This window comes from Rattus rattus, chromosome 2 (assembly GCF_011064425.1).
Source record: "Rattus rattus isolate New Zealand chromosome 2, Rrattus_CSIRO_v1, whole genome shotgun sequence".
Lineage (NCBI taxonomy): Eukaryota > Metazoa > Chordata > Mammalia > Rodentia > Muridae > Rattus > Rattus rattus.
Window position 1 is genome coordinate 1,217,715 of NC_046155.1, and position 13,450 is coordinate 1,231,164.

Sequence of the window (13,450 nt, forward strand, 5' to 3'; positions counted from 1 at the left end):
GCAGACACGTCCATCTGCAGGGTCCCCGGCCTGGTGTTCAATCACTCTGCATTATTAATAGGCAATGACTAACCGGCTGCCGTGGAGCCGGAATTGGGCAGGCATGAGGGAATCCCATGGGATCTCACACTGCAGGGCCTGAGGGCACACACTCTGAGGCAGGCAAGAGGAGGAGGATGAGGCCCTCCCACCGGTTTCTCTGTCTTTCTGCCTGTCACGCATTGCACCTGCACCGAAGAGCCAGCCCCACCAGCCCGCCTCCATACAGAATCCATACCAGGTCCCAGAACCCATGCAGGCTTGCGGCCCCTATTCCCACCAGCACTTACACATGCAGAGAACCAGCAGTCTCCCAAACACACAGCACGGCTTCCCACTAACACCCCTAAATATCACACCAACATTTACACACAGTCACACCCACACACCAACACACACCAGCTGCCTTTACACTGACACCCACAACAGCATTCACCAGGAGCGATCCCAACCCAAACACAGGAGCTTGGCAAGGACAAGGAGAGCTGCCCCATTCTATTCCTGCCGGGGCTCCTCTTCTCATGCCCTCAACAGGGGAGGAAGCCAAGCCCTGTCAGAGGCCATGCAGGAGAGGCAGGGGACATAAAGGGGATGGGGCTTGAAGGGAAAGGAAGACAGTGTGGAACACAGTGTTAGTCAGAGCAGCAGAGCGGTGGGGGCATCTGGACGCTATCCCTGGTTGGGGAAAAGACCACTCATGCCATGCAAAATGTGAGGGAGACAGAGCTGGGAATCCTCAAAGTTGGGAAGTAGGGGGCAACGGCCAGCATAGGGCAGCCCCTAAACTGGTATGAACTGGTAACTTGAAGGAGGTCCCAAGGCCATCCTCCTACCCCTTTGGGGAACATGCCCAGCTGGCTGTCACTGGAGATGGCACCCCCAGCCCTCTTCCCAACTTGAGGGGCCCCTGTCTGGAGCTGACAGAGAGCGTAGCGTAGCATGTCATGGGATGGTGTTTTCCATGGATTTTCAGGAGACCAAGAAAGAAACCAAATCAAAGAGGAAAACAAAAACAAAAACAAAAATCAAGAACTAAAATCAAGGAGCTGGGGAAGAACAGAAGAAAGTAATTCATAGAAAGCAGTCCAGCCTCGGGCTGGCCTAGCCGGAGCGGGTGAGCATGGGGGCCTGCCCCAGAGTCTCAGGCCAGGAACCTGCCCGGACGCAGGAGCTCAGGGCAGGGACCCAGCAAGTGCCTGAGTTTCCATTTATCTTTTGGACTTGAGTTTGGATCAATTTAAAAAAAATAGAAAGAAAGAAAAAAAAAGAAAAAAGAAAGAAAAAATAAAAGGAAGGAGGGAAGGTAAAGGAGAAGACGTGAAATTTAAAGGTTGTCTGGAACAAAAGAAAAGAAAAAAAAAGAGCAATTGGAGAGCAAAAACCAAGTGAGGAGAGGAAACAAAAGTGGGAGAATCGAACAGTTAAAAAACCCACGGCAAACCAAACGGTAAGACAATTAGAGTGATATCTACCAGATAATGCAGTTTGTTTACCATAGCGTGTCCAATCCCTGCGTGCTTCACCGGAGAGGGGGGAGGGAAGGGGGTGTCAAAGGAAAAGAAAGAAAAGAAACAAGGACGACAAAAGAAAAGAACGAAAAGAAAAGAAAAATAAAATGACCAACTGTGAAACTCGAGGAGGGAGGAGACACAGCCGAATGTTCAAACCCTCCCACCCCAGTAGAAGTATTCAAAGAAAAGTCATAATGGAGGAAGAGCTCACACGAAATTAAACCCCTTCTTCTCCCAAAACCTCCCCCAGCCCCTCCTCTGGATTCCTCGTCCCCCTCATCCCCTCCCGAAGGACATCTGCAGAGAAGGGGAACAGTTAGAGACCTTGGTTAGTAAAGAAGAAAACAACAACAACAACAAAAAAAAACTGGACTAAGAAAGCAGAGACTTAAAGATGGCCGACATTCCGCAGATGAGACAGAAAGTTAGTTCGGTTTTTTCACTCATACCTGGCCCCCACCTGTCCCTGCCCATCCCTTGGTCCCCTGGGTTATAAGCGTGTTAGTAACACACACAGAGTTGGCAACGGGGGTGAGGGGGTTTCCAACAGAATGGGGGAGGGGAGGCAGGGTTAAGAAGCAGACCCAATATGCAGGATTAGTAGGTCCTACAGCTGAGATGTTAGGGATTTAAGGGAGGGAGAGAGGGGAGCACGGGATTGAGAAGGAGTGGGCCACTGACTCAGGAGTGGATGAATGGCTTTGTTGGCTGACTGGTCACCCAGATGGCTTTCCAGAGAACTGGCTGAGGAATGAGATGGTGCTGGCCAACTGGCTGACCAGTGGACATGTCGGGTTAATGGGTTAACCGGTTGGTGACAGGCCAGCTGGCTGGCAGGTTAGGAGAAGAGTGGGCAACGCCCCTAATCACAGGACTAACAAGGACCAGAGGCGATTTCATTTGGAGTCCAAAGACAGCATGGGAGGGGACATGGGTATCTGCTTTTCCTGGGGATGGAGGATGGGCAAATTGACCCAGGGATCATTGTGGGAGAGGGGCTCCCTCTTCCATTGTTTTTTTTATTTTTTTTTCTTGAGAACTGAAGAATGAGCCACCATCACAGTGAGGTGGGGACGGGGGAGCTAGCCTTCCACAGGCTGCAGAGGGCTCATGAGCACACCATCCCAAACCCTCCCCTTTCCCCCCTCCTCCCATGTCCCACCCCTAGCTCACTCCCCCTGCCTGTCCACTGACTTGTCCAGAGGCCCTATTAACCCCTCCCAAGTTCACCTGCGTTCTTCAGCCACCCTCCCTGTTCCAGTGAGTAGCTGAGTCTCCTTCAAGACCCTGGGATAGGCGATGGTCTCCCAGGAACCAGGACACCCACAGCCCCCTTCCATGGACACCCACAGACCCCAGGATCTCCACTTTCCACAACCAGAGCCAGGAATTCACTCTCCCCCCACGAAACCCATAGAGGGGGAAAAAACACAGAGAAGCCCTGGGGGCCTCAGCATCCCCTTATCTTCTCTGAACTGTAAGCCACATTCTTCTACGCCATCTCTAAAGAGCCTACCTCTGTGTACTTCTCCCTCCCATTGCCAAAGACAATATCCATCTTCAGAATCACCTGGTATTGGAGGTGGAAGGATGCAGTTGCCCCTTAAATGCTGAGCAGCAGGCTTGAGATTGTGATTAGGGAAGTGGTGTTCTAGCTAAAGAGTTCTTGTACCAGTGGCCACGAGAGTAATTGATTAAGACGATTAACAAGGGACTCATATAATTAAAAATAACAGAATTCAATACTTAGATGCTAGAAGTGCTGAGTGGCCAATATCAATTATTAGGTATGGAGAAGCAGTTTACGCGGCAAGAGAAGAGTCTCGTCACAAGTTCAGTGATTGGAGCAAGGTGATAGCCTGTGACGAGAGGACTTGTACTGACAGGTAGCAGGACTGTCAGGAAATGAAGAGGCCAGCTAGTCAGAGCAATCAACAATCAACCTCAGGGCGGCCAAACTGATGGTACCCCAAAAGATCAGAGTTGTCTGATGTCATGGCAGCGGGTGAACAAGGTTGTGGCTAAGGGCGCTACAAGTAAATCCAAGAACTGCTCTGACTTGCTATGGAAAATAACATAGTAGTAGGGGAGCACCATTCACAGCGGAAGTTCCAGTGTTAATGGGCAGAACAGTAGGGTAAAGCCAGGACAGAGAGGGGAAAGATGTGAGTTCAAACCCCAGGACCCCTACAATTTGTCAAGAGACCCAGACAGGGTTGGGACAGATGAGAATGGAGTTCTCTATACCCAGGAGTGGAGGATGAAGACCCTGATAATGGTGGGGGACCTACGATCAAATCCTGGAATGGGGCTTCCATTAGAGGCTATCCCTACGGTACAGCAGCCCACACAGAAAGGCTCGGATCTAGAGAATTAATGTTTCAGTCCAGCAAGTAAACCCTAATGCTTCATCCACTTCTAGGGCTCAGAAGCACAAGCATAGAGAACAAAGGAATGAGGAATGAGGAGGGTGTCCCAGCCAGAGAGGAGTAAGGTAACTTGCTGTGGCTAAACAGCTTTGGAGAAAACTATACTCCATCTCCACCCTGAACTCTGAGTGCACCCCAGCCTCCCAAAGATGCCAAGAGGAGGACCGCAGACTCAAATGCAAAAGTCTGCGCTGAAGACAGCCTGTGAGCCTGCACCAGCTCCGCTTGGATGAAGGAAAGGGCTCCCTCCCTGAGTCAAGAGGCTCAGACTGTTCAAATGGCCTTAAGACTTGAGAATGTCCAAGAATGTCAGAAGCCCAGACGACTTCAGCCTTCATCACTTTGTGTGGACAACAGTCCACCAAACACCTGAGGAAGCAAAGAAATGAAGTGGCTTTGATTCAGATTTCAAGTTTCAAGGCTTCCTAACTCCCACCCAGACAGGCTTGTCTTCTGGGTCTTAGTTTTCTCATCAGTAAAATGGAAGTCATGGCTCCTATTCATGGAATTTTATAAAAACCTGTACCACCACAGGACTTTAATCCCAGCATTTGGGAGACTGAAGCAGGTGGATCTCTGTGAGTTCAAGGCCAGCCTGAACTACATAACAAGTTCAAAGCCAGTCAAAGCTATATGAGACCCTGTCACAGACACACAGACAGACACACAGACACAGACATACACACAAACACAGACATACACAGACAGACTCAGAGAGACACACATAGAGAAACACACACAGACACAAAGACACAGACACACAGACACATACAGACACACAGGCACACAGAGACAGACACACACAGACACAAACATACACAGAGAGAGACATACACAGACAAACACAGACAGACAGACAGACAGACAGACACGTGCAGACACACACACAGAGACAGACAGACAGACAGACAGACAGACACACAGACACACACACACACACACACACACACACACACACACACACTGGGTAATAAACAAGACCCTGAGACATGGAGATGCATCCAGTGCAGTCTGAGGGACACCCTGGCAGAGGGGCAAATCAGAGCACTTTCAGGAAGAAAGAAGGCATCCGGGCACTGTTTTTTGTTTGAAACAGAGTCTCCAAACAGAGCCCAGGCTGGTCTCCAACTTACGGCAATCCTTCTGCCTCAGCCTCCAGACTTTGGGAATTGCAGGTGTGCATCACAATACCCAGTGACAGTGCTCATATAAAGAAGTTTGATCTGCTCGTTTTGGTCATGAGTCCTCACTTCCAAAATCTGTTCAGTTGTGTTTAAGGAGGAGATCAAATGAACAGGCTGGGTATTTAACTCTGTGACAGAGCAGCTGTGGAAGGCCCCAGGCTCCATCCTCATACTGTGTCTAAAAGAGGGAAACGCTTCCTGAAGGAAACCAGATGAATCAGGAAAATAACTTAGAAAAACAACTGCAGCTCAATAGCTGCTGGTGTTAAACCTTCGATTTCCACCCGGATGTGGAAATAAATAGTCACAAATATTAACACACAGGTAGGGTGTGAGAGGACCAAATACAAGTTCTCATGGACTCGATGCAGGAAAGAAGAGAGCTGGCTTTGGGGTGGACTGAGGGGAGCGGTATGAAGAAAGTGTCATTTCAGTTGAAGAACTCGGGAGAAAAAGAAACACAGCTAATGATCATGGCAGCAGGAGCCCTTCAGTGCCCACGTCATGCCAGGCAATGTGCTGAGTGGAAAGACATCCACTACACCCAGTTACTCATCAGCAGTTCCCTCCCACACGGCCTACGGGGAACTGAAGCTCGGGGGTTGCATAACTTGCCTAACAACTGTCTGACTCAAATCCCAGTTCTTAGACTCTGCCAGCAGAGTGTGAATGGGTGGCCTGCTTGGGAGAGCCGTGGAACGCTCCCCTCGGGAAGAACAAGGAAAGGCAGTGTAGACAGGTCTGGAAAGTTGCAAGTCTAGGATCTAAGACGGGTTGTGTGCTATGAGGGAATAGAGAGCAAGAGAATAGGAACTCCAAATCTGTTGGGGACTCTATCATTGAGTGGGTATTTCACTCAGTACATAGGGGACTTCATCCTGGAGATTCCATCCATGGAGGACCACATCCTTCAGGACTTCAGTCTGCATCATTAGTGCATCCTAGAATTTCCATCACTGAGGATTCTATCTTGGGACATCCCATTCTTGAGAGCTGGAAGATTCCATTCTTCAGGCGTCCATCCTTGAAGACTTCACCTTTGAGAACTCCATCCTACAGGGACTCCATTTGAGAATTCAATCTTTGAGCCTTGGAGATCCATCCTTGAGGGTCCTCTCCAGGGTCATCCTATGACTATAGACTCTATCCCTTGGGGAATTCATCCTTGGGACCCAGAAGAAATTCTGAAAATGTCTGTACTGAGAAAAGGCATCATCTGAGATGAGCAAGAGAAACACCGTGTGATGTTTTGGGAGCCAGTCTGTCTTTCAGTTTGGTGTTGGCTAAAGGTGGATGGATTTGAATATTGTTATGTGGCAGTTGGAAGTATATGGGGTGTGAAAAGTGAGTGAGTCTAGGCTTAAAAACTAGACTTCAAGGAACCCTCAGGGTAATCAGCTGTTCCTGCCGAGGTTCCCCCAAGAGGACTGCCTATCAAAACAGCTTCAAGAACTTGTGTCAGGGGGTTGGGGATTTAGCTCAGTGGAAGAGCGCTTGCCTAGCAAGCATAAGGCCCTGGGTTCGGTCCCCAACTCCAGAAAGAAAAACAAACAAACAAACAGACAAAAAACAAACAAAAAAAACCAAACAAACAAACAAAAACAAACTTGTGTCAGTAAGGATTCCTCTGGTCCCAGCTGCCGTGATCCAAGACCTTCTACATGATTCCAGGGATGATCATCTAAACCAGGAGTTTTTGGAGCTAGCCTTTGACCCACTCCCATAATTAACGGGAGCTGATCTGGAGGCAGGTCATTCCCGAAGGCCATCTCCCTGGACACTCCAGTCATACAAGGAAAATAACAGGGACCTGCAGCACTCTAGATCCTGGCCATCTTCCGTGTCATCACTGCTTCCTTTACTCCCCACACTGCCTGGAATCCGTGGCCTTGTGGGTGCTGGATCAGTATCTGTCACTGAGCCACACCCCCATCCTGATGTCATTTCCCACGTTACATCCCTGACCTACTCCCTGCCGACAGAACTTAGGGGAGGTCGAGCCACCTCACCCTCTATCACCTGTGTGGATAGAGCAGGATTCTTTAAATCCTGGAATGTCATCTGGGCTATCTACACACTGGATGAGTAGGGAGAGCATCTTCCCAGAGGCGCCTCTTGCTCATGGGTACAGACTGGATCTGGAGTGGAAGAAATTCCTCAGAAGCCCTTTATAAAGAGGGCTCTCCATCAAGATCTTTAATTAGACACTCTCTGTGGCCCATCATCCCTGCTTTTGGGTCAACATGATCTGCCCATACTCGGAGCCACCCTGTAGAACAATCCAGGAGCAGAGAATTTCCATCCATTATCAACTTGCACCCACGACTCTACATGTTCCAGAAAGAGGTGAACATGGCTCACCCTCTACACTGTGTCCTGAGGTCATGTGTCACTGCATCCACGAAGGTGGCTCAGCATTACCACAGACCTTTCCTTCGTCTTGGAAATCTTCCCAGTTCCCATAGTTGCTTCTGGAGTATACTGGGCAGGTGTGTGGCCTTACTCTAATCATTTTTTAAATTCATTCATTTACTTATTTCTTCATTTATTTTTTCATGTTGTGATTGCATGTGTATGTATGTATGTTCACACATGTGGGCACACATATGGGCATGTGTGCACATGACACATGTGTGAATTCATGTGGAGACTTGAAGTTGCCACTGGATGATACTAGATGGCTTCCTTAGCCACTCTCCCCTCTGTTGAATAAAGTTTCTCACTAAGCCCAGAGCTTGCTAATTCTGGAAAGTCTAGCTGGTCAGATTGTCCTAGGGATCGCCTGTGTCCCAAGTGCTGGGATTACCTGTGGCTACCATGACTACTCTGCTTTTACAGGGGTTCTGGGGCTCTGAACTCTGATCCTCACACTTGGGTGAGCAGTATTTTTCCCACTGAGCCGTCTCCCCAGCCCCCGTTCTGTTTATTGGGAACGATTCCACCCTATTTCAAGAGATGCAGGGGCAAGAAGCATGTCCTTCTCACCCTGTATGCTGTGTGGCTCGCTCTAGTTTTTTGGCTAAATGGCATGTGGATGAAGGTTGTGGGCTTGCTGTGACTTGCTGTGATAGCAGCAGCTGGCAGCTCCAGTCCTAAGAACGGTGAGGAAGGGAGGAAAGGCACCGAAAGTGGCTCGCCTGAATCACCCCCAAATGTGCATGACACCCGAATGTATCACAGAGGCACTGAACACTCCCAACCGCTCCAATGGGGATAACACTCAAAAGGCACTTGGATGGGGAACGGGGTGATAGAACATGAGAGCGGGAGGGGGGCTGCATGGAGGAGGAGTGACTCCACAAACGAGTCACCGTCACTCTACAGAGGGGGGAGGGGGAGCACTAAGATAGCAGCTCCTCAGCAGAGGACTGCAACAGGCTGCCGCAGGCTTCCGGAAAGAACAATGGTGCAATTAGTCACTCCATTGTCTCAGCAAGGGGAATCTCCATTAGATCACCCCCTGGTGGTGTTAAATAAGAGAAGTGAGAGGGATAGGTCAGCCAGAAGCTCTGAGCCCCACTGAGGGGCTTCCAGTGGGAAAAAGGAGAAGAGGGGGGGAATGACAATAGGTGAGAGACCGAAAGTCCAAAGACAATTCACTAGCAAGAGACCGGACACCGAGCCCTCAGACCCGGCCTCCACACACAGAGCTGCTTGGTTTTCTTGGTTGCACTGAGCGGCAGAAAGATGAAGCTTGCTGCCTGCCGACTACAAGACTGGGGACCCAAGAGAATGAAGAACCCCACGCACCCCTCGAGCAAGTGAGTCACTGGAGAAGGGGAGACAGGAGTCCCCAGGAACTGCACAGGGGCCTCGCCTGCTAGTGAAGAGAGAAAGACCAGTGTGATTAGACATGGGGACTTCCTAGGACAAAACTATCCACAGGCTCCCATCTAACAAAGTTCTGCAGTAACCACCATGGGTGGACCCTGAGTGGCCTGGTAAGGAGGCCACTCCTACCAGGACATATGCAGTGTCTGAAAGTTCTGGGGACAGTGCAGAGAAGCATCCTATATGCAAGAGCTGACCATAAAACCCTCCTGAGCTCCCCATGCAGGTGGCCTAGCCAGCAGAAGGTAAACATGGACATCAAGGGAAACCTTCCTCAAAAGAGAAGAAAGCAAGCACTCCCAGAGAAGCAGGACCAGGTACGCCCCTGGGTTCTGACTCCCTCACCCACTCGCTGCCTCCCTGCCTCTGCCCTGGGAAAGCCCCACGGAGGGCAGACCATGTTCCGCCCCACTTGTATCTCTGTTTTCCTCAGTGTGCTGCTGCCCACCCTACAGGACCCCTACACACACCCCACAGCACACTAGCCCCTCATTCAGGCTACAGTTCCCTCAACCCAACTCTGTAGCAGCCTCCTGCCCATCGCCTGATCCCTGGGCACCGGACATCAAGACCTTAGCTGCTCCCACAATTCTCAGCCCCAACCCTACTCCTGACCTCAGGCCTCTGCCCAGGAACGGCTCTGGAGCCCCCTCCCAGCTCAATCTCGTCACATAGCTGAGATCACACCTCAGGTTGTACCGCCCCAACCTCTCTTCTCCAAAACCACACCTCACTGCCCAGCCCTGCTCTCTCCCACCCCGACCCAACACGTGCCTCTGTCCTCCATGTACGTCCTGCCCCAGATAAAGCTGACCCCTGACCTTCTCCCTGCTCCCCCTACCTGGCGCAGGTTTCGGGTAACCCGGACGTCGTGCCAGGCGTTGTCGTTGAACTTGCCATTGACGGGTTCCACGAGGGCCTCGAAGGCACCTGAGCCTAGGTTGATGACCAGCCAGACAGCCCCGGACTTGAGGGACAGGTTGACGTAGTCAGCCGACTTCCCCGTGTGCAGCATCAGCCCGTTGCGCTGCAGGGTGCGGAAGGCCAGTGTGATCTCATCAGTGCTGCTCTGGATCGGGTTGTGTGACAGGTCGTAGCAGAAGAACTCATTGCCCTTGAAGGTTGCCACAAATTCCTCCTTGCCTGGACGCCATGGTTTAGGAAAATGGGAGAAGGCTGAGTGGGTGGGGTATGCCAGAGTCTCCCCATTCACCTCCAGCAACCCAAACATGGGTCCTGGACACTGGAGCCCTGTGGTCCCAACTCTAAACTCAGGCCCTCTTCCCCTCCTACATGCTGTCAACCTGGACCCTGCTGTCTTTGCTACCAAAAGTCAACTTCCTCCAGGTCCATTTCCAAAGCAGGAGGCTGCTAAGTGGCTCTCACACTGACAGCTGACAATTAAGCTGCCACAGGGCCAGACAAAGCTAAAGGCTTCACTGTCTCCTCCCTACCAATTCTCTCAACCTCTGCCACCCCGGAACAAAGGCATGTGGGGGAGAAACAAGACGCTCTGCCGGGCTTCTCCCTGGGATGCCTCTCCAGGACTGTAGCACCAAGTGTTTCCTAAGCAGCCCACCTCTCCTCTCGCCGCTTCTTTGGTAGCAGCTGTTCTTGGTACCCAGTGACAGGGGCAAGTCTCAGGCCTCCCCATAAGGGATGAGACCCAGGTCTAGCCCTGCACAGATAAAAAGACTGGAAAGCCACGGAGTGGAGAGGGACAGGGATAGGACATGTGGGGAGGCATTGCAAGTGACAGGAACATGCACCAGGTGACAGGCCACTCTGCCACGTTTACTTGGGAGCTCTCCTTCCTCTCCCAACTTCCTCCTCCAACCTAAGCCACCCCACACTGCCCAGTGGGTGGCAGGAGAGGACCTGGCTCTCATGTGTGCATGCTTGTGGGTGTACATGGCCTGTGTGCACATGTGTGAGAGTATGTGTTTATGCATGTGTACGCATGGACACAGCACCCAGTCCAAGTTCCTTCTTACTGGCTCTCTTTAGGTGGGAAGCCACAACTCATGGAAGGGCCATAAGGATGTGGGGTGGGGAGAGGGGGAGAGGCCTACGAGTGGATGACAAGTAGAAAGACCATGACTGGAAATAGAGAGGTGGGGTTCAGCCCCTCAATTTCACACACCAGAGCATAAGCCCAGGCAGAGAACCAGATTTCAAACCAAAGAGACCGGTGCCCTGCACCCAGGCAGTGACTTCTGATCCTGCAACCTCCCTAGATGGGTAAGGGGCTGTGTTGTGAGGGTCTTTAGGGAGAGATGGACTCTCTGAGCGTCTCAGGAGATTTTTCTCAAGGTCCAGGGAAGGATAGGCCCTGAGATGGGCACAGAGGACCACTACGAGGCACCTGTTCTCCCCTAGAGCAGCCCCATAGGCAAACACAGGGAGTTCATTGCAGATTCTGTAGAACTCTTTTTTAATCCAGCACACAGCCTGGCTCTCTCCCTCCAGGCAGGCTGCCCACACTGCCCCACTACATCCGGATGCCAAGGCACCAGCTGCTGCCCCAGTGCCTGGCATAGCCCTCACTGCAGCTGGCAAGCCTTGTGTCCTGAGGCCACAGGGCAGCAAGCTGAGGGGGGTAGGGCATGGGTCACATTGGGACCATCTGAAACCCTCCCTCTGTGTAGGGGACCAGAAGCGAAGGTGAGGCGACCAGCAGAGACAAGGACATATTTAATGGTGATGTGGGGAGCTCAGCGTAGAAGGGGACAAAGACGGACCCTCCGTGGGACAGAAGAGAAATGGAGACAGGCTGTAAGGAAAGAGCGGTCACATGGGACCATATGGATAAAGAACAAGAGGGAACCCTGAGGGGACAGGTAAGGAGGAGGGCCAGCCAGCATAGAAAGGGGACAGGGACCTCTGGGGAACTAAAGCCAAGGCTTTCTGGGGCTTTACGGTTTCCATAGCAACCAGGCCTACTGCTCAGACACTAACATAGCCAGGGGGCTCAAGGACCAGAAAAGGGAATGCATTTGACCTTGGTTTCACCACCCATACTGTTAGACCCGCCCAGAAGTCAGACTTCCCCTCCCACTCCCTCACCTTCACTGCGGTCAAAGCAAATAGCATTGCCAAGACACAGAAGGAAAGGAAAATAAGGCAGCCACCTGAGAAAGTGATTGGGACCAAACAAAAGAAGTCAGAGAAGAAAGGAGAGGCGGAGCTGAGGCTGGACAATGGCTGCCAAGGCGAAGAAGAGAAATGAGGCCGTTCCTGGACTCCTCAGGTGGACCCAGGGGAGGAGGCGAAGCCAACTACGCTGCAAAGCCTGAGTTGACTGGACCTCGGTCCCTTGTCCTAGAAATGGAAAGGCATTTCTAAGGTCTGACAGAGCTGGAACGCATTTAAGAAGAGGGACGGTAGACAGGTGGGCAATGGTAGCAAGGAAACTGAAGGTAAGGGGAGAGGGGAGAGAGAGAGAGAGAGAGAGAGAGAGAGAGAGAGAGAGAGAGAGAGAGAGAGAGAGAGAGAGCGCAACTTGAGGGAGCAGAGGTAGACCCTCGTGGAGGCTGTTACACCAGGGATCAAAATATATAATGGGGCCCTGGAAGCTCCTTGGAGCACTGGCTGGATCTGAGATGCTCAAATCCTGAAGCGCCAGGGGGCGCTTTGCTCCATCAGCCACACAGGCCAGGCCACAGTCAGGAACTACAACTCCCATCAGCCCATGAAAAACCACAACTCCTAAGAGCTCCTAGTGTAGGAAGGGAGTCACTGCCAATACTTGTTTGCTTCTCCATCAGGGAGTCTGTGGCCTCATGAGTGTCCCCAACAAAGCTGAATGTGGCCAGAACTGAGAGAGTTTCTAAGTGCCATGAAAGGGAGGCGCACAGCTGCCCCTTTGCAGACCCAGCTCAAAGGCCTCCTCTGGGAAGATCTCCAGCCCCTCTGACCCTCCTGGCTCTGGGGAGCTACAGCTGTGTGTTCTGCTCATTTGGCATTACTGCCTAGGGACTGCCTAGGAACATCTTGTACAGCTCCCTCGGGAGGAAATGTAATGTGAGAGAGAAGGCCTGGGTGCTGGTGCTGGCTCCACCAACCGGCTCTATGACCTCGGCCAGGCTACAGGAGCTCTAAGCCCAGCTTTCTCCTCTGGAAGGTAAAGGAGCCACCTGTCAGCCTGCCTCCCAGGAATCTAGAAAGACAGCGGATAGGACAGCCCATAATCCAGCCCGTAAGCGACTCTGCCCCTGGATGTGACTTTTTGATGCGCACATACTCACCCCTCCACTGGTGAATGAATAAGTTAACCCTTCTGAACAAAGCCTGCAGTTCCCGGGCTCCTACACGGACCACAGTCAGTGAGACGCTGGGAACAGTGACCATTCATTCACTCTTCTAAATAATGTGAGCTATGTGTGTTGGTGCACACCCTTGATCCCAACACTCAGAAGGCAGAGGCTGATGTGTTTCTTCGAGTTTAAGGCCAACC

The 13,450-nt window shown here is 51.6% G+C and overlaps 1 protein-coding gene across 15 annotated transcripts in view; it reads right to left on the reverse strand.

Annotated features, from left to right (window-relative positions):
- Positions 1-13,450, reverse strand: part of Nrxn2 (neurexin 2) — a 115,148-nt gene that overhangs the window by 68,532 nt on the left and 33,166 nt on the right. For 12 of the 15 annotated variants that reach the window (XM_032891026.1, XM_032891025.1, XM_032891034.1 and 9 more), the window contains 2 exons: positions 9,836-10,137; positions 1,533-1,556 (listed from right to left, as the gene is read on the reverse strand). In XM_032891026.1, coding sequence (XP_032746917.1) covers positions 1,533-1,556; positions 9,836-10,137 — 326 coding nt within the window. The remainder of the gene's footprint in view (positions 1-1,532; positions 1,557-9,835; positions 10,138-13,450) is intronic. The other 3 variants (XM_032891035.1, XM_032891027.1, XM_032891024.1) reach the window with 1 other exon arrangement.